The sequence below is a fragment of the Anguilla anguilla genome, chromosome 11 (assembly GCF_013347855.1).
Source record: "Anguilla anguilla isolate fAngAng1 chromosome 11, fAngAng1.pri, whole genome shotgun sequence".
Taxonomy (NCBI): domain Eukaryota; kingdom Metazoa; phylum Chordata; class Actinopteri; order Anguilliformes; family Anguillidae; genus Anguilla; species Anguilla anguilla.
This window is the reverse complement of record NC_049211.1, coordinates 863,617-884,775: the sequence shown is the minus strand read 5'-3', so window position 1 is coordinate 884,775 and position 21,159 is coordinate 863,617. Positions and strand designations below refer to the sequence as shown.

Here is a 21,159-nt window from a genome sequence, read left to right as displayed (position 1 = left end):
AACAGAAGTTTGCATCCTCATTGTTTCAGGTGGTATATTTAGGTGAACTCTCAAGCAAAACACAAGCCAAAGTTAACTGCCATTTTATAAAAATTCACTGAGCCTGTAATGTAATGTAATGTAATGTAATTATATAGCTTAATCTTGTGTTTCCTTGGGAAATAAATACTTTATGAATAAATAAATAGGTTGCCGATGCTATTTCTGTTTTTCCATTGATAAAATAAAAAGTAATTTTTCCCCACCCCTCCCAGTTTAGCTTTGTGACTTGCCACCCAGCAGTAGGCTGACCCATGGTCAGTTTCTCCCTGTTGACATTGCGGTCGGACTCCGTAATGAAGGTTGCGAATACCGATCTGGGGTCAGCGAGTTGGACGCTCGCATTGCTTGTCCGCTGCCAGCGTTGCTGCGTGTGAACTGGCGCTCTCGTGCATGTACACAGCGTGACAGATTCATTTACGGGGTCCTGTCGCTTTAAGAGGACGTTCTCCTGTTGCATGGGGGAATCTGGCTGGTATTTTTCCACTCAAACTTGATGTCTTATGGTCATCCGTTTAAAAAAAAAAAATAACGGTCAGAAGAAAAAGCTTATGAATTATTTTTGTGTGTGTGTTACTGTCGCATTCTACTTTAAGCCGCCCGAACATCAAACAAGGAACATTCGCAGAAATAAAAGAAATCTTTACACAGGTAACGGTAACGGACCAGAGCTTTGACTTCGCACATGTGGGGGCGGGGGAAGAGAAAGAGGTATTTAGCTACTTTACGTTCTTTTTAGTTTTAGTTAATTTATAGCCTATTTTGTACCACGCAGCCTATAGTAATTCTTGTGATAGCGCAAGTTTGTATCGTAAATGTAAAATTACATCAGGGTATTTTTGCAATGTTTTGTTTTAACGATAGGTCAGTTTCCTGTTTGTAGCGAAAGGGTAAAATAGACTATGGGAGTTTTGGTCTTGGGGATGGATTGCGACTTCGTTGCTAACTACTACTTGCAATTTGAAAAGAATAGGCTACTTTGCTTGGTGTGGGGATCTTGGTTTCGTATTGAAATACCCATACGCTGGTTTGTGTGTGTATATGTGAAACATATACGTTTCTCCCATTGTCGGGAACCCCGGGTGTCTGTGGAGGTTTAAGTCGAGTCTGTGGGGATGCTCTGAAACCAACAGATCATCAGGTAACTGTTCGGGTCTGAACGATATATCCTGTTAAGGTGACAGCGTTTGGTGAATATTTTAATGAACGGCATACGTTTCGTCTAAATACTTTTTTCTGTCAGATCACAATTGCATTTATGAGGAATTAATCAATAAAAAACAAATTGATTGTTATCAATAAAAACGATCATCGTTGTTTGGTGGATTCATTCAAAGATTAAAAATGGGTTATGAGTATTAGGGTTTTGTACTGGCAAGATATGCATGAAGCGGTAGCTGGCTGTCCGTTGTTTGCTGGTGTAAATGAACAAGGCTAGCTATTGTTCGTTTCCAACGTGTTTTTGAAGAAACCTGTCACTCGCACTGTTTCTCTCGCGATTTGCATGAGATTAAGGTTGCGTTGCATTTATGATTTTATGATGATTATGTTCTTTTTTATTCTCAATCCATATTCAGTCCCTAAATATATTTGTTCTTGTCATGTTGCCGTGGCCAAATTTTCAATGGGGCATTTTCTATTTATTTTTTGAGAGCGTTAATTTCGCGCAGGTCTGCGCGCACCTGCGTAGCGCGTGTCCAGCCAACTCCACAGGGTCTGAGAACACCGTGGCGCCTCCAGGCCCGAGAAAACGGATGTTGTGCTAGACTGATAAACCGTTGAGTCTTTCTAGTGTATGGAGCGGTGACACAGTGGATTTTATTGGGTAGAAATAATAGGCTTACTTGTTAAAACGCCACTTAAATTTTAAATGTTTTGTTTTGGTTGTCAGTATTATCTATATTTGAACCCTGTGGCAGTTTGGAGCCACGCCCACTTGGAACATGTAAAGATTGCAACCAGCTGTGTGCAAGAGGACCTGTTAAAATTGTTCGTGTTTTTATGTTTGTTACAATGTAACAGTTTTTGTGAAGAGGCTCGACATGTTGAGATTACTACTCTGTAAATTACAGACGTCAGCGTGATTCCATTCGGCATATATATCAATGGACTGCATTTATATAGCGCTTTTATCCAAAGCGCTTTACAATTGATGCCTCTCATTCGCCAGAGCAGTTAGGGGTTAGGTGTCTTGCTCAAGGACACTTCGACACGCCCAGGCCGGGGTTTGAACCAGCAACCCTCCGACTGCCAGACAAGCGCTCTTACCTCCTGAGCCATGTCGCCCCCGAGTCAGGGCATGATGCTGTTTTAGATGATGCTGAGTGCAATTGCTGGGTACTTCAGTCCAATGAGATGCACAAAACCGTTTGAACTCCTGTTTCCACACATATTACACCCATTATCTCTCTCCATATTGGTGGAAACATTTATGTGGCGGATTTTGGACTATACTTGATCAGGTGTTCTGAACGGGACTTCTGGACACTTGGCTCTTTCTCTTTAACACGCTGTGGCTCATTCCTCAATTAAGCAAATGACACTCCAGCATATCTGGAATTGCTGTGGAGCAAGCGAGGGGGGGGGGGGGGGGGGGGGGGCGGGGGCAGAAAATACTTCCGTTGGGGGATGCTTTGGCCTCCTCCGTACTGCCGGGTTGCCAGATGCAGTCGCCTCAGGCCCAGCCTCAGTGGTGTGTCTTGGGGAGCTTGCTGTGACACGGGCAGCAGATCTTTAACGGGGTGGGCCACCTGACAGCGCGGGAGACATGCGTGGAGGTGCCGTGACTAAGCTCGACCTCCACGCCCTTGAGCTGTGATCTCGTCTGAGTCCTGTCCGCCATGCGACGGCTATCGTCTGTGAAACAAGTAGTGTCTCTGAGCTGGACTGCGAGAGGACACCTGCCAGGCAGGTAAAAGGAGTAGTGTCTCTAAGCTGGACTGCGAGAGGACACCTGCCAGGCAGGTAAAAGGAGTAGTGTCTCTGAGCTGGACTGCGAGAGGACACCTGCCAGGCAGGTAAAAGGAGTAGTGTCTCTGAGCTGGACTGCGAGAGGACACCTGCCAGGCAGGTAAAAGGAGTAGTGTCTCTGAGCTGGAGTGCGAGAGGACACCTGCCAGGCAGGTAAAAGGAGTAGTGTCTCTGAGCTGGACTGCGAGAGGACACCTGCCAGGCAGGTGAATAAATATGCACTAATATACTTCCTGTAGGGCCAGAAAAAGCTGAATATGATGCCATTAGGGATGCATGATATATAAAATCTGAGGCCAATATCAATAACTGATATCTGTCTGGCCATGTGGACTGATGCTCTGGGCTGTTTTACGTTTCAACTTACTTTCAACTTGCTTACTTTATTATTAAGCCGAGAGCATGAGTCTAGAGAGCTGCAGAGTCGCTGTATATGTTTGCCTGCAAGTTTTGGAAAAAGGGGTACATCAAAAATAAATAATAAATAGAACAGGTTCATATGACTATAATTAGGCATATCATGTGTGTCACCTCTCTGGTGCATGTTTCTCTCTCTGGTGTCTTTTTCTTTTTTCTTTGGACTTTGTTTTGGGATAATATTATAGAGTATCTATAGAAAGATAAATTACCTGTCTAGTTGCATTTTCTTTAGTTACAATACAAATTGTTGTTATTTAGATTTAGCTTTGCCGAACATTTATAATTGATAATAAATGGTTCTGTGCCTTCATGGTGATGAACATTGATGTTCTCCACTTCTGTGAGTTTCTCAGGATAAGAGCATCTGGTATGTGACTGTAATGTTATGGTACATCATCATAGCAACCATAACCATAGCTTTAGGCCAATACTGATAACACTGTTTGAAGCTGTCACTGGCCCATACCCGTACAGCTGAATTATTGCCGCACATTCCTCTGTGTTACTTTTCATTTTCATACTGAATGTGCTTCAGAGTGTCAGATGTAAGGTTGCATTTTTTTTCTATTCAGAAAAATGTATAAATGTATATGTTTCGTTTACTCAAATTGTTTGCTTAACAGTTTGGGGTGCTTCAACTTCATCTGTTCATGGATTCACTGGTCTTTAAATGAATGAAAATGAGATTAACTTTAAGAGATGAAAATGTCTCTTTTGGAGTAGATACTCTTAATTACTTTTAATTATTGAAATATAATAATAATAATAATAATAATAATAATAAATAGGAATAGTAATGTTTTGAAAAACGTTTCACCACTTTTCAACGACAGTTAAACTGTTAGGAACTCTTTAATGCTTGTTGAGATCTGATGGAGTGAGAGAGGTCTTCTGTAAAAAAAATAATAATAATAAAATAAATAAATACAAAACACTCGGCTAACTAATCTTGGCGCGGCGGTAATCGGCTGAGCGGTTGTCCTGGCTAAAAAGTGCTCCGGTTGTGCCGAGGCCGCGTCGGCGGAGATTCGCAGGTGCGCGCGGCTGCCGGACGCGTTCCAGACCGTCGACGGTCATGACTTGGATTACGGCGCGCGCTCGCGGTGTGGAGCGAGAAAGCGGCGCTGTTGGGAAGTGGAAATTTACAATCCGCGCACGGCGACTGCACCCCCCCTCGGCCCCCCCAGCGCGGCGCCCAATCTCCACACCGCATTTAATTGTCTTTAGCTACGGGGTGGGCAGTGCTTTCCACTTCTTTTACTCAGAACCGAGGGCACACTGCGGAGTTCAGCATAAACGGGTCATGGTAACAGCAGAGATAACTGCGCAGAATAAACAGCACGCGGCCATGAAAGAACTGTAAGTCTTAAAGTCATTTTCAATTGTTTGGAAGAGGACTCAAACGTCTTACTGTTTCCTCGTATTGTCATACTTTTTTTTTCTTTTCTTTTCTTTTTTAAAGCAGGACAGCAACGTAGCTGGAATTATTTCGTTATTCTTATTCAGAAAACACATTCAATGTCAAAAATGACCTGTAATTATCTTTAAATATATGATTTTTTTAAACATGTTTCTTATTTATGTGTTAAGAGTCTCCAAGGTTTGTGGTTTGTGATTGAAGACATCATCTGAAAAAGGTGTTGGTTGTTTCCTGGGCTGTGTTTGTAGGGGGGAGGCGGTGTTGGTTGTTACCCGAGGTGTGTGGTTCTGGCTGTTTCCTGGGCTGTGTTTGTAGGGGGGAGGCGGTGTTGGTTGTTACCTGAGGTGTGCGGTTGTGGCCGTTTCCCGGGCTGTGTCTGAAGGTTGTGTGCTGCGCTTCTGATTAATGCCGAGGTCAGATGTCTGTCCAGCTCTCCGGAGGGGAAAGTGCTGGATGGTGAGGAGACGATGGAGAGTGAGAGAGAGGGGGAGAAAGGGAGAGAGAGAGGGAGAGAGTTTATCCAGTTATGTAACCGGAGTTCAGAGTGTGGAGCCTCCATAGCCTGACCTGTGCCGCAGATTGAAAGCTTGTGAAAGAGACAGATTACAGGTGGATTAGGCAACACAAACACACTGAAGCTACGCTAACCGCTTGAGCAATCGTTCATAAAATCCCCAACCGAGCAGTTCCCATCGGTCCCGCTTCACTCAGGACCTGTGGCACTTGCACACTTTATTTTCCGGCAGAGAGAATAAGTTCAGACGCCTGAATGCAGCGCAGACCACAGGCTGAAACCTTATTCAGATTTCTAACGGCTACGTAATGGACAGCAGATGGATACGTGTGGAGAGGGACTGAGACTAACTCGCAAGGAGTTTTGCATTAACACTGAAGCACAGTCGTCTCCTCCACCCTGGGTCTCCACCTGCTATGCCACCCCCTTACCCGCTTGCTTGCTTCTGAAGCATGCTGGGTAATGGAGTACCTGGGGCGTGCACCCGCGAGCCCAACGGACGTGGAAAAAGAACCTTGCAGCAGAGAAATCGGAACTACAATACAAACACGCAGGAAGCCCGTCCCCTGAGATTGGCTGCATTGTCAGACCTGTGGTGCTGAGTGACGGTTCGAGGTGGACACGGGAGTAACGCGTCGTGTCCCCACGCGATTGGCAGGGGCCCAGTCAACGCGTGAGTTTAAGCGGCAGTCTGAGGCCCCTCAGCGAAGTACTGCCGCCGAGCACAGCGCTGTTTAGACTGAGCCATCTGCGCAGATTTAGCAGCCATGTGCAGTGCAGCTCTACGGACAGTCCGGGCATATGAAGCTGCAGCCCATCCAGCTGAGATGGGGTTTAGTGTTTCTCCGTTTAAGCTGCAGGTGCCCCAAGAAAACCGTTCTGTCTGTGACTGTGTGTCCTGTCTCTGAATGTGTCCAGTCTGTGACTGTGTGTCCTGTCTGTGACTCTGTGTCCTGTCTGTGACTGTGTGTCCTGTCTGTGACTCTGTTTCCTGTCTGTGACTCAGTGTCCTGTCTGTGACTTAGTGTCCTGTCTGTGACTCAGTGTCCTGTCTGTGACTTAGTGTCCTGTCTGTGACTGTTTCCTGTCTGTGACTCTGTGTCCTGTCTGTGACTGTTTCCTGTCTGTGACTGTGTGTCCTGTCTGTGACTGTGTCCCGTCTCACTGCAGAACTTTTGCTTTATTTTTACTGTCTGAAACCCAGGCAGTAGCAGACAGGTGGTTAGAGGAAGTGTGTGTGTGTGTGAGTGTGTGTGTGTGTGTGCAGGTGTGTATGTGTGCGTGTGTGCGTGTGTATGTGCGTGTGTATGTGCGCAGGTGTGTGTGTGCGTGTGTGTGTGTGTGCGTGTGTGTGTGTGCGTGTGAGTGTTTGAGTGTTGTCAGAGGTTAGGGTTAGGGGTCAGAGGTGTAGTAGCTCAGATAAGGTGCCCCACTCAGTGGGTGGCGGCAGTGTCACATTTAGGACTGAAACCTGCAGGCCTGTGGACCCCTCCTCCTTCTCCCCTTCCTCATCTTCCTCTTCCTCCTCCTCCTCCTCCCTCTCTCCTCCGCAGCATGGCACAGAAGGAGAAGCTCCAGTGCCTGAAGGATTTCCACAAGGACACGCTGAAGCCGTCGCCGGGGAAGAGCCCGGGCACGCGGCCCGAGGACGAGGCGGAGGGCAAGCCGCCGCAGCGGGAGAAGTGGTCCAGCAAGCTGGACTTCGTCCTGTCGGTCGCCGGCGGCTTCGTGGGTTTAGGGAACGTCTGGCGTTTCCCGTACCTCTGCTACAAGAACGGCGGCGGTACGGCACGTTAGCTTCAACACATACAGCACGTTAGCTTCAACACATATGGCACGTTAGCTTCAACACGTACGGCACGTTAGCTTCAACACATACAGCACGTTAGCTTCAACACGTACGGCATGTTAGCTTCAACACATACGGCACGTTAGCTTCAACACATACGGCACGTTAGCTTCAACACATACGGCACGTTAGCTTCAACACATACGGCACATTAGCTTCAACACATACGGCACGTTAGCTTCAACACATACGGCATGTTAGCTTCAACACATACGGCACGTTAGCTTCAACACATACAGCATGTTAGCTTCAACACATACGGCACGTTAGCTTCAACACATACAGCATGTTAGCTTCAACACGTTACAGTTCCCCTAGAACATCATCAGGGAACACCTGTTTCTGGAGGGGAAGTTGCTGCTAGGGACGGCCCCCTTTCTCAATGCCCTTATTTGGGCCTTTTCTCCTGTGGTTGCTTGCTTGCTGACGCTCCCTGATTGGCTCGTTCTCCACAGGGGCGTTTCTCATCCCCTACTTCATCTTCCTGTTTGGCGGTGGCCTGCCCGTGTTCTTCCTGGAGGTGGCGCTGGGCCAGTACACCTCCGAGGGAGGGATTACCTGCTGGGAGAAGCTGTGCCCCATCTTTACTGGTGAGTACTGCTACCACCAGGGGGCGCTGGAGAGCGCTGTCTTTACTGGTGAGTTCTACTGACACTAGGGGGCGCTGGTGAGCGTTGTTCTTTACTGGTGAGGTCTACTGACACTAGGGGGCGCTGGAGAGCGCTGTCTTTACTGGTGAGTTCTGCTACCACCAGGGGGCGCTGGAGAGTGCCAAACAGCTGAGGGGCCTGCCAGCTGAGTAAAACACAGCCGTACCTCAGCATGGCAGGACAAGGGAAAAGGTTTGTGAAGGAACAGGTAGAATGCTGTGTGTGTGTGTGTGTGTGTGTGTGTGTGTGTGTGTGTGTATGTGTGCATGTGTGTGTGTGCGTGTGTGAAGAATCAACAATCATTCTCGCACACAAGCAAACACACAAATGCATGCAGAAACACAAACACACATACCACCACATGTATACACACACATACACACATACACACACGCACACGCACACGCACACACGCACACACGCACACACACACAGACACAAGGATGCACAGATTGAGCTATGTTCTGGGTTGCCATGGTAGCAGAGCGTGCTGACTATGAGCCACAGGTGTGGTGCAGGCTGGAGAGGGACCCAGAGCTGCTGGAGTGTGGACTGGGGCTGGAGCTCACTCAGATTGGGGGCTGTGTTTGTGGGGTTTGGGGTGAGGGAGGTTTGGATTGGGGACCCTGCTGTTTGGGGGTGGGGATCAGGCTGATTGGGTAATTAGTGTTTTGTTTAATGAAGGGCTGCAGAAAAGGCTGATGTGATCAAAGCTGGACAGGGAGTCACCAGCTGAGAGTAATTAATTACCCCCCCCCGGGGTATTCAGGGTATTCCCCTCCCAGTATCCCAGGCTACCGTGCCCAAATACTCATTTGGCTCATGGCATACTGGGAAGGCTTTGTGTCAGAGCGAAACAGCGCAGCAGTGCAGCAGGGAGCAGAGAGGAGGTGAGAGCAGGAGTGTAATGATGCACACATTCAGCAGAGGATGTGATGTCATACGTGTGGCTTGGCAGGTATTGGCTACGCCTCCATCGTGATCGTGTCCCTGCTGAATGTGTACTACATCGTGATCCTGGCCTGGGGGCTGTACTACCTGCTCCAGTGCTTCCAGACGGACCTGCCCTGGTCGCGCTGCAGGCAGAGCTGGAACACCGACAGCTGCGTGGAGGACACCGTGCGCAAGAACCGCTCCCTGTGGCTCGCCGCCAACGTCACCAACTTCACGTCTCCAGTCATAGAGTTCTGGGAGTGAGTGGGCATTTCAGCACTATTCAGTACACTATTCATCATACTATTCAGCACACTATTCAGCACACTATTCAACAACACTATTCAGCACTATTCAGCACACTGTTCAGCACACTATTCAACATACTATTCAGTACACTATTCAGCACACTTCAACAACACTATTCAGCACTATTCAGCACACTGTTCACTGTTCCTCCTCTCCCCCCTGAACACCTCCTCTCTTCCCTCCACAGACACAACGTGCTGAACATCTCCGGGGGCATAGAGGAGCTGGGCCCGGTGAAGCCGGACCTGGCGCTGTGCCTCCTGGCCGTCTGGGTCGTCTGCTTCTTCTGCATCTGGAAGGGAGTCAAGTCCACAGGAAAGGTGAGTGGGGGGAGGGGGAGGGGGGGGGGGGGGAGTCAATCCACAGGAAAGGTGAGCGGGGGGGGGGGTCCTGCACTCATCCCTACTGTTAGCAAGCTTGTGTGGAGGTGACTCCTAATGTTATGGTTAGTGAAGGTAGAGGTGACTGGGAGGAGGTGCTGTGTTTAGTGAAGGTGAGGGTATTAGGAGGAGGTGCTGTGTTTAGTGAATGTGAGGGTATTAGGAGGAGGTGGGTGCTGTGTTTAGTGAAGGTGAGGGTATTAGGAGGAGGTGCTGTGTTTAGTGAAGGTGAGGGTATTAGGAGGAGGTGCTGTGTTTAGTGAAGGTGAGGGTATTAGGAGGAGGTGCTGTGTTTAGTGAAGGTGAGGGTATTAGGAGGAGGTGCTGTGTTTAGTGACGCTTCCTGTCTCTCTCAGGTGGTTTACGTGACGGCCACCTTTCCCTTCGTCATGCTCATCATCCTCTTGGTTCGCGGCGTGACTTTACCTGGCGCTGCAGAGGGGATCAAATTCTACCTGTACCCCGACCTGTCCCGCCTGAAAGACCCCGAGGTACAGGACAGCCTCCCGCCTCCTCCGCTGTCCTCTTCCCCTTTCATACCGGGATTAACCCTGTTTATGAACATAAATTACCCACCCCCTTCGTCCCTAACCCCGCCCTGTTCCCACCCCCTTCGTCCCTAACCCCGCCCTGTTCCCACCCCCTTCGTCCCTAACCCCGCCCTGTTCCCACCCCCTTCGTCCCTAACCCCGCCCTGTTCCCACCCCCTTCGTCCCTAACCCCGCCCTGTCCCCGCCCCTTCCGGTTTTAACCCTGCCCTGTCCCCGCCCCTCCTGGTCCTAACCCCGCCCCCTCTGTGCTGTTAGGTGTGGATTGACGCTGGGACGCAGATATTCTTCTCCTACGCTATCTGTCTGGGAGCGATGACATCGCTGGGGAGCTACAACAAGTACAAATACAACTGCTACAGGTGAGGGGCGGGGCCCCAGGGCTGGGGGCGGGGCTGGGCTGGGGGGGCGGGGCTCTGTGTGTAATTAACATACTCCATGACGTATGTGTGACATAGGGACTGTTTGCTGCTGGGGGGCCTGAACAGCGGTACCAGCTTTGTCTCGGGATTCGCAATATTTTCCGTCCTGGGCTTCATGGCACAAGAGCAAGGGGTGGACATTGCCGATGTGGCAGAGTCAGGTACGAGGGTCAAAGGTCGCAGTGATGGTGGGCGCTGCTCCTTTAAAAAAAAAAGAATAAATACGATTCTGCTCTCCGTTCACCGGGGCAGACACTGATGAAACAGGAAACTGACCACAAACACAGCGGCGCTCTGCGCGAACGTTTCTGCAGTCAAACGCCTTTTCAGTCAGTCACACACACACATGCACACACACTCACACACACACATGCACACACACACACACATGCACGCGCGCACAGTCACACACACACACACACACTCACACACACACACATGCACGCACACACAAACGCACGCACACACACACACACACACATGCACGCACAGACACACACACATGCACACACACGCACACACACACGCACACACACACACACACGCACACACACACGCACACACACACACACACTCATGCACACAGATCTGTTTGCTTTTGTGACGTATCTGCCACACTACAGAAGAGAACATTGTTTTGTTCTGGTTCGGTTGCGACCCACCAAACGGTGTGAGAGGTTATTTCATCAGAAGAATGTGTGAATAAAAATTGGGGTGGTTGGCAGTGTGGGGTGGGGGGCGAGTAGTGAAGTGGACCAGGACCCCTTGTAAAAAACGAGTGATAAATTATTAACATAACTGTTTGAAGTGTGCCATGTTGCAAGGGTTCGCAAACTTTAATCTCAGGGCCGCTTAACAACGCTCAGCTGGGTTTGTACAGTATCAGCTCTTACTGCCAATACACCGATAGAGCAGTATGGACTTTGGGCAGTATGTTAATTTTATATAAAAGTCCAAAATATGTCATTCATAAAATCACAGTACACAGGTGTTAGGACCCCTGGTGTATTGTGCGGGGTTGCAGGTGTAGACGGTGCATCTAAGACGGTTCTACCTGTACAAGGCTGTTGTTTTATCTCTTTCTCCTTGTGGACACTGGGCTGGTGCACTCTTCTCTGCATGTCTGTTCCAGCACGCATTGGTCTGCTTCATGCAGAAGCTTTGCAGGAGATGTGTCCAAAGATTATTCCCGATTTATTTTTTTTGTTCTGGGAAGTCGAACAAAAACATTTTGAAAAGATGGAAGCTCACTTGCTGTATTTGTGAGGGTGTAGTTTCCTAAGGACAGGGGCTGACTCAGCTGCTGGAAATAAATTGTTTTTGTGAATATATCCGGTTGCATTGAATCCTGTTCCACTGCACCTTGTTTTTCATTTACTTCATTAAAATGTGGATTTGTTGTTTTGAATGGCTCTGAATGGTGGGTGCGCTAAAAGAGTATATATTCACATGAACATTCACATTGAAGTTGTCAAAGCCCGTGCACACATTATTGGAACTGTTGATCACTGTAGCTCATGCACTCAGTGCTTAACACATACACACAGTGTTTAACACATATATGCACAATGTTTAACGCACACACACACAGTGTTTAAAGCATATGCAGTGTTTAAGGTTTCCCGCTAATCTTGTTTGAACTTGGATAAAATAAACAGGTATTTTTCCCTCTTCTATCTGGCTATCGGTATCAGTGAAATTGTTGTACATCGCAATGGCTGGACCTCCTTCTAAAAGAAGAGAAGATGGAATGTAAACAACACATGTAATGACACGCGTGTGATGATGTGTGTTAGAAACAGCTCTGGAGAAAGATGAGGATGAAGGCGACTGCCCTTTCTTGAATGAGATGTGGCTGGGGGTTGGGCGAGGGGGGGGGGGGGGGCGGGAGACAGTTTGTTGAGCTGTGGAGATCTGTCTGCAGTGTGCCCAGTACTCTGCTGTTATGTTAGGGAGTTCATATCCAGCTGCTCAGCTCACAGACCATATCTTATATCCCCACAGAGCGCTAGGAGCAGGAAGGGCGTATTCAGTCTAAGCCACAGTAAGGTCAGCTCTGACGGAGGGTTGTGTTGTGATTCATCGCGATGGCCTGTGTCTCTTCCTTTGGTGCTTAAAGACCTGCTCACTGTCTCTCCCACCCTGCCCCCTCTCTGCTGCCCCCTACAGGTCCAGGACTGGCCTTTATCGCTTACCCCAAGGCTGTGTCCATGATGCCACTGCCCACTCTCTGGGCCATCCTCTTCTTCATCATGCTTCTGCTCCTGGGGCTCGACAGCCAGGTGAGCCCCCCCCCCTCCCCCCTCCCCAGGACACAGAGAACATTAACACCTAGATCCAAGCCCCTGAGTGGATACATGGCGGTCACGTGATCTGTGAAAAACACGAAGGGTTCAAAAATCGCGCAACGCAGCCGGCTTGGCTTAGGTGTTGAACCCCGTGCCGCGATAGCGTGCCGCGTAAGCCTGCTGCGTTAGCGTGCCACGATAGCGTGCCGCATTAGCCTGCTGCGTTAGCGTGCCGCGATAGCGTGCCGCATTAGCGTGCCGCATTAGTGTGCTGCATTAGCGTGCCGCATTAGCCTGCTGCGTTAGCCTGCTGCATTAGCATGCCGCATTAGTGTGCTGCGTTAGCCTGCTGCGTTAGCATGCCGCATTAGTGTGCTGCGTTAGCCTGCTGCGTTAGCATGCCGCATTAGTGTGCTGCGTTAGCCTGCTGCGTTAGCATGCCGCATTAGTGTGCTGCGTTAGCATGCCGCATTAGTGTGCTGCGTTAGCCTGCTGCATTAGCATGCCGCATTAGTGTGCTGCGTTAGCCTGCTGCATTAGCATGCCGCATTAGTGTGCTGCGTTAGCCTGCTGCATTAGCATGCCGCATTAGTGTGCTGCGTTAGCCTGCTGCGTTAGCATGCCGCATTAGTGTGCTGCGTTAGCCTGCTGCGTTAGCATGCCGCATTAGTGTGCTGCGTTAGCCTGCTGCATTAGTGTGCTGCGTTAGCCTGCTGCATTAGTGTGCTGCGTTAGCATTAGCATGCTGGGACAGCGTTCTCGCCATGACTTATTTTTAGCGCCAACGTCACGGTGGATTTGTGCTGGACGCGTTCCCCGGAATGCGTTTGGGACGGAACAATGTGGGACTCAGAGCTGGTCAGTGACAGGCCGCCAGCATGTCTGCGCTCATCGGGCCGATCGGGTTTCCTGATCCCGTGTGTAATTTTACACGCTGCTCAGTCAGCCGCCGCCGCCGTAGGCCCGCCGCCATAGGCCCGGCAGAAACACGGACCTCACGCGCATACCTAAACACCCGCGTAACCGCGGCTATTTCCAACCACTGGCCTTCCCGCTGCACCATAACTCACATTGCTAGGGTTGCGTTACCATGCTGGGGCTGTGATCTTTAACTCTGTGAATTAAAGAACCGCTTTTAATGAGTTTTCTAAACTTTTAATTAACTTTTTAGAGTTGCACATAACTCTGTCTCTGACTCGTGACTTAATTTTTGCCTTTATTTTCTGTCTTGTTTGTCTTTGGGTTGATGTACTCTTCATTATATTAGCTTTTTTCTTCAGATGAATATGCCTGCATAATGTATTAGTGCAGGGCTATGCTAACAGCTGCTAGCAAACAGGTATTTGAAGTTTTCCTGTCTTACAGTGCCATACCTGCACAGACCTTGACTGTGAACTCACACCTCAGTGAACACCAGTGAGCTTTTAAATGGAGGTTTTAGATTGCTTCACGTTAGTTTAAAATTGTGGCGTTTTAAATGGCGATCAGCTTTGTTCTCTGTCCCAGAGTAAATGGTGCTCCCCTCTAATGGGACACTGTGATGCAGACTGACTAGCTTCTTTAGCGGGTTGCGTATTTATACGGTATTTGGGGAGGTCTCTCAGACTGGCGTACCCCAGAATGAGTTGAGGTATTTTCTGTTGTCAGTGACTCAGTGACCCAAACATGGAAAACACTCACGGGAGGTTTTAGGGTTCAGGTACCCAGTTTGCAGCTGACAGGCATATTGTATAAACGAAAACCAGAAGCTTTGTATAGCCAAGTTTTGTGTAGCAGCGAAAGGCTTTTATTTTGAAATGGATTATGGCTGAGTGCCCTTTTCCCCTCTGACCTTTGACCCCTCTCGTCTCCGCAGTTTGTCGAAGTGGAAGGGCAGATCACCTCGTTGGTGGATCTGCATCCCTCCTTCCTAAGGAAGGGTTACCGGCGAGAGATCTTCATCGCGGTGCTGTGCTCCATCAGCTACCTCCTGGGCCTCACCATGGTTACACAGGTACGGGCCGTCTCAGGTGCTCTGTGAGCATTTAAACACCGGAGCAGCGTGCCTTTAATTACTCACATACACTGCAACTGTAAAACCCAATGATAACCGATGGGTGACATGTTGTAAAGTACTCTGACTGTGATTAAAATGAAAACATATATGTGCAAACACATGGCCCTGGTAATGACTAACTGGCCGATTCTGAGGTTGTTTAAAAATGATGAGTGTGTTTTTAATGAGGAGAGTGCCAGGTTATTGAGTGTAATGGTTTCACAAGATCATTTCTCCTATCTGAGTTTCATAAATCTCTAAAACCTTCATAAAAATCTGTCCAGATTCACTTATTTGCTAAGGACTCTTTTTTTGTTCCAGTTCTATTTGCTTAATTGTACAAATATTATTGTACAATAGTGGTTTAGACCTTGGACATAAATGGCTACAGTTATAAGCTGGATAAACCTCCTGCCAGATTTGTCATTTTTTCTTCTTCTCTTTGATTAATTTTACATAAACAGTCATTAAATGAACTCCACAGTGACTGAGATTCTTTGCCGCTGTTTTCTGGCAGGGATGGTTTTGAATTATTTATGGTGGTGTAAAACTTCAAACACTTGCCAAAGCAGGAAAAGAACTGGCATTTTTCTTCGCCCAGTCGAACCTCTGAAACGGAAATCCCAGGGTGGTTTTTTAAAAAAGCTTCTCCTGAGCTGACTTTGGCCCGAAGCCCTCCCCCCAGACTGGTGTGCTGGTTTTGGGGACAAGCCTGGTCCTCTGGCCGGGCTGGCTGTGCATACAGATTCGGGCCTGGCGTAGGGACAGTTATTTTAGCTTTATTTCTGAAAACAGAAGCCCAGTTGTTGCTGTCTTTAGCGTTTCGGGTGTCTTAAGTCTTCAGAATGTGAGCGGTTCGGTATCATGTGTTATACAACACACTGGACTCCTGGGAAATGAAGTTGCGTGTGGCGCTTTAATTGCTTAGGGTAACGGTGTGTGGAAAACAAGCTGGGGAGCAGAAGTGTTTGTTAGCGCTATTGAGCGGGAAATGTGATGGAAACTGTCAGCCTCTGTGTTTCCAAACTGGAGTCCTCTCCCCCACCCCCCCCCCCCACCCCCTGTGTGAGGCTAGCGCTGACAGGCAGTGTGAAAGAACCAGGCTGAACCGCTCTCTCAGTCCGTACCTCCGCTCCATTAGCGAGTAGCCTGGGTGGCGCTAGTCTTTAGTGTTAACAGAAGGACAAACACCAATGGCATAAATAATAGTGTTTGCATTTCTGAAATGGAGTTATCCCAACACAAGCATCATAATCATAATATTTATCATACGCTTTTTAATGGTTATTTTTGTTTACACTTACATAACAGAAAGCAATACCAGTGAGGGCAAATATTCTGAATAGTCATGACCACAGAGGTCACAGTGTTTCAGTCTGAAACAGCGCTCACAGAGGTCAGAGTTTCAGTGATGTAAGCATTTTTCTCAGAATCTGTGGGGGGGGAGGGGGCTACAAGGCATGTTTTTAAAGAACACAATGTAAGGCATGGGTGGACTGGCATGAGTTTAGATTTTATTCAATTTGTTTTATTGTCTCCCTCCCTCCCCCTCTCTCTCCCTCCCTCCCTCCCTCCCTCCCTCTCTCTCTCTCTCTCCCTCCCTCTCCCCCCCTCCCTCCCTCCCTCTCTCTCTCTCTCTCCCTCCCTCTCCCCCCCTCCCTCTCTCTCTCTCTCTCCCTCCCTCTCCCCCCCTCCCTCCCTCTCTCTCTCTCTCAGGGAGGGATGTATGTGTTCCAGCTCTTTGATTACTATGCAGCCAGTGGAGTTTGCCTGCTCTGGGTGGCATTCTTTGAATGTGTAGCAGTATCCTGGGTCTATGGTGAGTGTTACTGAAGAACATTCTAGAGAGGATTTCTCTGCATGTCTGTTCCTGTCAGGTGAATCTGTACAGGCGTCAGACTCTAGTCCTGGAGGGCCGCAGTTTTTGGGGTGTTCTCAACACCAGTGGTTCATTTATTTCATCGATTGGCTAAAGAATCCACACGCCTTGTTTCAAAGGCCTTAATTGACAGCTGATTGACAGGAAGCCACAGTCACTGCGGCCTTCTGGGTATTTATTTCCGTTCCCCGAACTTCTGCTGTCCCTCCAAGGCGCTGATAATTTCTACGATGCGATTGAGGATATGATTGGATACAGACCAAACCCGTGGATGAAGTGGAGCTGGATGGTCATCACCCCTGTCCTGTGCATGGTGAGGACCTTCCCCAGCTTCACCAGCTTCATCCATTTTAATTCAGCTTCAGTCCTGTTTTTAAAATGTACGTCCATTTCCCACCCCAATTTGGAATGGACCCCCCACTGCCGATTTGGGAGAGGGTGGGCACCCACTTGCCCTCCTCTGAAACCTGTGTGTCAGCTGCTTCTTTTCTCACCGCCGGTTACAGCCAATCAGAGCGGAGAAAGGGCTTTCATGTGCGACTCTACCACAGCTTCAGTCACTGTGTTTTTATCTCATTTGCTTCAGTGGTTTTTCTCAGCAGCTTCAGTGACCCTCTGCCTCCGTGCTGGTGTGTTTGTGTCCGCAGGGATGCTTTTTCTTCTCCCTGGTCAGATACAAGCCGCTGACCTACAATAAGGTGTACAAGTACCCGGACTGGGCCATCGGACTGGGCTGGGTCCTGGCTCTGGCCTCCATGATCTGCATTCCCATGGTGGTCGTCATCAAGATCATCCAATCAGACGGGCCGCTGATAGAGGTAAGGCCCAGAGCGGGCCTTAACACACGAGCAGGGCTGCACTCGTCTGCTACTGAACACTGGCTGTGCTGACAGCGCTGTCATGGTGACAACGTTAATGTTTCCAGTTGTCTGAAATTGTATTTCTGTCTGAACTCTGACCTCTCCTGTCCCCCCACTCCCCCCCCCCCCCCTCGCAGCGGATCAAGGCCGTGGCCGCGCCCATAAAGGGCGGCGCCAGCTCACGCCCCCCCGACCACCGGCCGAAGAGCGACCTGGGGTACCCGGTGGACCCCGAAAGCAGCCAGGGCCTGTTGCAGCCGCCCCACACCATCGTGGAGACCATGATGTGATCTCTCTCTGTGAGAGAACAGGAAGGACCTGCTTTAGCCGCGCTCGCTAACTCTCACACGCATAGGAACAGGTTTACATTCGCTACACACATGTATCTGCACTAGGACAATTTTTGTTTTCTACAAAATAAGATACATATGTTTTTTTTTCCTTCTTCTTGGTGCTTTTACTATTTTTTTATTATATTGTTATTGGTATTATCATTGCTGTAGCTTGTGGAGGAATTTAACTCAAGACTTCAGGCAGTGTTTCAAAATAGCATTGAAGCTCAGTTTATCAGTTTTATCTGACCTCCTTCCTGTAGACAGTTGGGACTGTGGAGGGAGGGGGTGGAAAATATTTGCCAGTCAGACGTAAACGTGTCGTGTTTAAACATTCAATATGCTGGTGTGCTCAGACAACAGCCCAGTGTACCTACGTAATGATGTTCTTCAAGGTGTTGTGGCAGTATCCTTGTAAGGTGAATCAATTTATTTTTTTAACACGTAATTCCTTGTTCTTGTTGTTGATGTTGTGTGATGAGAAGGGAAGTGAATGTACCTGTCAATAGTGGAAACCACACCCCCTTCCTGGGGGCAGGGCTTAAAGCAGGCTGGAGAGCTCCTGTGCGATTGGTCAGCTGGACACGGTGTCAGGGTTAGTGTGGACCAGGGCCTCTGTTCCGGGAGAGTGGCAGTCACTGGGGGCTTTAGCTGCAGTCAGGAGGAGTGTAGGATCTGCTCTTTCAGACCTGGAGTAGACGAGCCCCTGTGTGGAGGAGCTCAAACAGACGCTGAGGCCCTAACCCTAACCCTAACCCTAACTCACACCTCTCTGCCCTAACCCTAACCCTAACCCCCCCTCTCGTCCCACCTCTCCCAGGACGGGGGCTTCAGAGTTCGGGCTGCTGAAGCTGAAATGAGGCATTGCTCATCTGCGTCTCCGTTAGCGTGACTGTACGTCGACCAATTTTATGTTCCTGCTGGGAAAGAGCGAAGTGTGCTAAAAGATAAGGGTTGCTTTTTATTAGAATTTTTAGTAGCTCAGCCAGTCAGGAAAATGCTACGCTCGTCTCAATGACCATTTTCATACAGAGCATACCTCGCACTTTGTATATATTTTTTAAAAATACAAGAAAGATGTTTTCCCAGGAAGAAGCTTCCTTAACCCCTTCGTGCAGATCTGCCCACTCCTTGCCCATTTAGGGGGTGCCCTATTTAAAGCTTTATAACTCCAGGTGTGAGCATCACATATCCTTGGAAAGTGGCTTAAATGAAACAAGAAATGTGTAACCATTTACAGTACTAACTTAAATTAGTTAGTTTATATTCATAATTTAGGTAGACAAAGTGCCACAAATGCAGTTACCTTGGCAGTGTGCTATTGCATAATACCGCCCATTAAGCAGAGAGCTTGGGGGTCCAGTGAGGACTGGTGAGAACACAGTATTAGAAACTTCGTATTTAACATATTTGTCCGGTGTCGTCTTCTAATAAAGCAAGAATACAGAGCTTGTCATCTGAATTTAGCAAACTCTGGACGCCCGCGTCCTGGTCACTTTGGGATCTGCACGAAGGGGTTAAAATGATTTCACTTTCCCAGACAAAGCACTTTGGGAAAGCCATGGTCAAATGGGCATCTGGCTCTCCCAGGTAAATCAAATGCATTCTAATGTAAATGTGCTTGATATGGAAACAGACCACTTAGACATGCACTTCCCCCCCCCCACAGTGTCTGTTCATTCAAACATTCTTAACGTCAACATTTCTGTAAATTCCGATGGTAATCAGATCTCCACTGCCCAGACGATATCTGCACAGATTCCTGCCACAAGCCCTTAAAAATGCAAAAATGATGGCAGAAGATGAACAATGTAAATTTTTATAATGAAGTGATTTAAACTGGTACTGAAAGCCAGTGGCTTCCTGGCTGTAAATATGTTGCACAGCATCCATTCATCCAGTGAATGTAAACTCCCCTTTTCCCTTTAACCCGTTTAACCTCCTTTCTTCCCTGGCTGTGCCGCCAGGTCGCTAAGCTTGTGTTTTACCCCTTTAATTCGTCCATTTAATACAGTTATGTTTATTTTGATCTATTTGTTAACAAATCATGTTTGCCTTTTTGTATCAGTTTTTTTATACTGTTAAGAGATTCTCTGATAACCTGTTATGAATTATGAATCCGTCTCCAGCTCACATTTAAATGCTAATCAGCACAGGCCCCAAACGCAGCTGCTATTATGTGTTAGTAGTGTGTGCAATACTCCGCAGGCTAATTTTACTAATTTTATTATAATTTTCCTTTGCAAAAGCCTGTGTCTTCTCAGTTCTCCTTATTTTAAAACCCAAGACATGCACTCATGTCTTTAAATTGTACAGACAGCGTTCCGCAGCCAGGCCCAAGCACCTGTGTGCTGTCAGGGGGATTCTGCTCAGCCACAGATGGAGGTGAATGGTGGAGGAATGCTCATAAATTCGGTAGATTTGTTCGTCTGTCTCGGAGGGTCAGTGGTTCATGGCAGCGGACGCAGAGAAACAATCCTTCTCTGCTTCCGTGTTGTCATGAAGGCAAGACAGCGAAGACTGTAAACGCAAGGAACATTTACGAGCATTTCTGTTTTCCATTTCTCTGTTTTTATGGAAGTAACCTGTAAGGTAAATAAAACTACTCTACAACAAATCGTGCAATTTGTTTGTTTTTGTTTACAAAACTGTCAATAAGAATTATTGTCTTTGAAAGTGCATTGGTTTAAAGTGCTTGTGAATGCGGGCTGTGGCTCCAGGGTCAGCATCTGGGGTTGAAAGGCATTTCACTGCAAATGTGCCCCACATTTACCCCCCCCCCCCATACCCCCCCACCCCCATCCCACCAGCAGTCAGTAGGGAAAGGGGCTCTGACCTGTATACTTTCTATTGTGAAATCGTAGCTTCTGATAAATAACCTTTGAATCTTGTTGTGCTCAGCATGGAAATGTACTGGTAGGGGTGGAAATCTGGGCATCAGCCATCTTATCATACTGTGTGTGTGTCTGTCTGTGTGTGTGCGTGTGTGACCTGATTTAAGCCTGATTTTTTGCTTTGGTGCAAATCCCACCAAAGCAAATGATGATGCAAATATAAATCAAAATTCCAGTTCCCTTTTTATACTTCTCCCTTTGAAAAGCCTTCTCAGCTGCATCTCAGTGTACACCTCAGCTTCATCTCAGAATACACATCTCAGCTTCATCTCAGAATACACATCTCAGCTTCATCTGAGAATACACATCTCAGCTGCATCTCAGAATACACATCTCAGCTGCATCTCAGAATACACATCTCAGCTGCATCTCAGAATACACATCTCAGCTTCATCTCAGTGTACACATCTCAGCTTC

The 21,159-nt window shown here is 48.1% G+C and overlaps 1 protein-coding gene and 1 long non-coding RNA gene across 6 annotated transcripts in view; one reads left to right on the top strand and one right to left on the bottom strand.

Annotated features, from left to right (window-relative positions):
• The window catches only part of LOC118208367, a 17,189-nt gene extending 11,663 nt beyond the window's left edge, over positions 1 to 5,526 (bottom strand). Inside the window, exon 1 of the long non-coding RNA XR_004761553.1 lies at positions 5,189 to 5,526. This is a non-coding gene — a long non-coding RNA (uncharacterized LOC118208367). The remainder of the gene's footprint in view (positions 1 to 5,188) is intronic.
• LOC118208366 (sodium- and chloride-dependent taurine transporter-like) lies at positions 510 to 20,465 on the top strand. 5 transcript variants are annotated; one of them, XM_035382971.1, is made up of 14 exons: positions 510 to 750; positions 6,917 to 7,146; positions 7,668 to 7,802; positions 8,821 to 9,055; positions 9,292 to 9,424; positions 9,841 to 9,975; positions 10,291 to 10,394; positions 10,491 to 10,615; positions 12,624 to 12,736; positions 14,598 to 14,735; positions 16,494 to 16,596; positions 16,869 to 16,969; positions 17,304 to 17,474; positions 17,654 to 17,806. In XM_035382971.1, exons 1-14 carry the CDS (start codon positions 725 to 727, stop codon positions 17,804 to 17,806), a joined length of 1,902 nt encoding a protein of 633 aa, XP_035238862.1. In that variant the 5' UTR covers positions 510 to 724. The 5 variants fall into 5 exon arrangements, 4 of the variants coding, with proteins under 4 accessions (XP_035238862.1, XP_035238863.1, XP_035238864.1 ...); XM_035382972.1 differs by having other exon boundaries at positions 513 to 690; XM_035382973.1 differs by lacking the exon at positions 510 to 750 and adding an exon at positions 827 to 1,180.
• Positions 20,466 to 21,159: the final 694 nt, after the last annotated feature.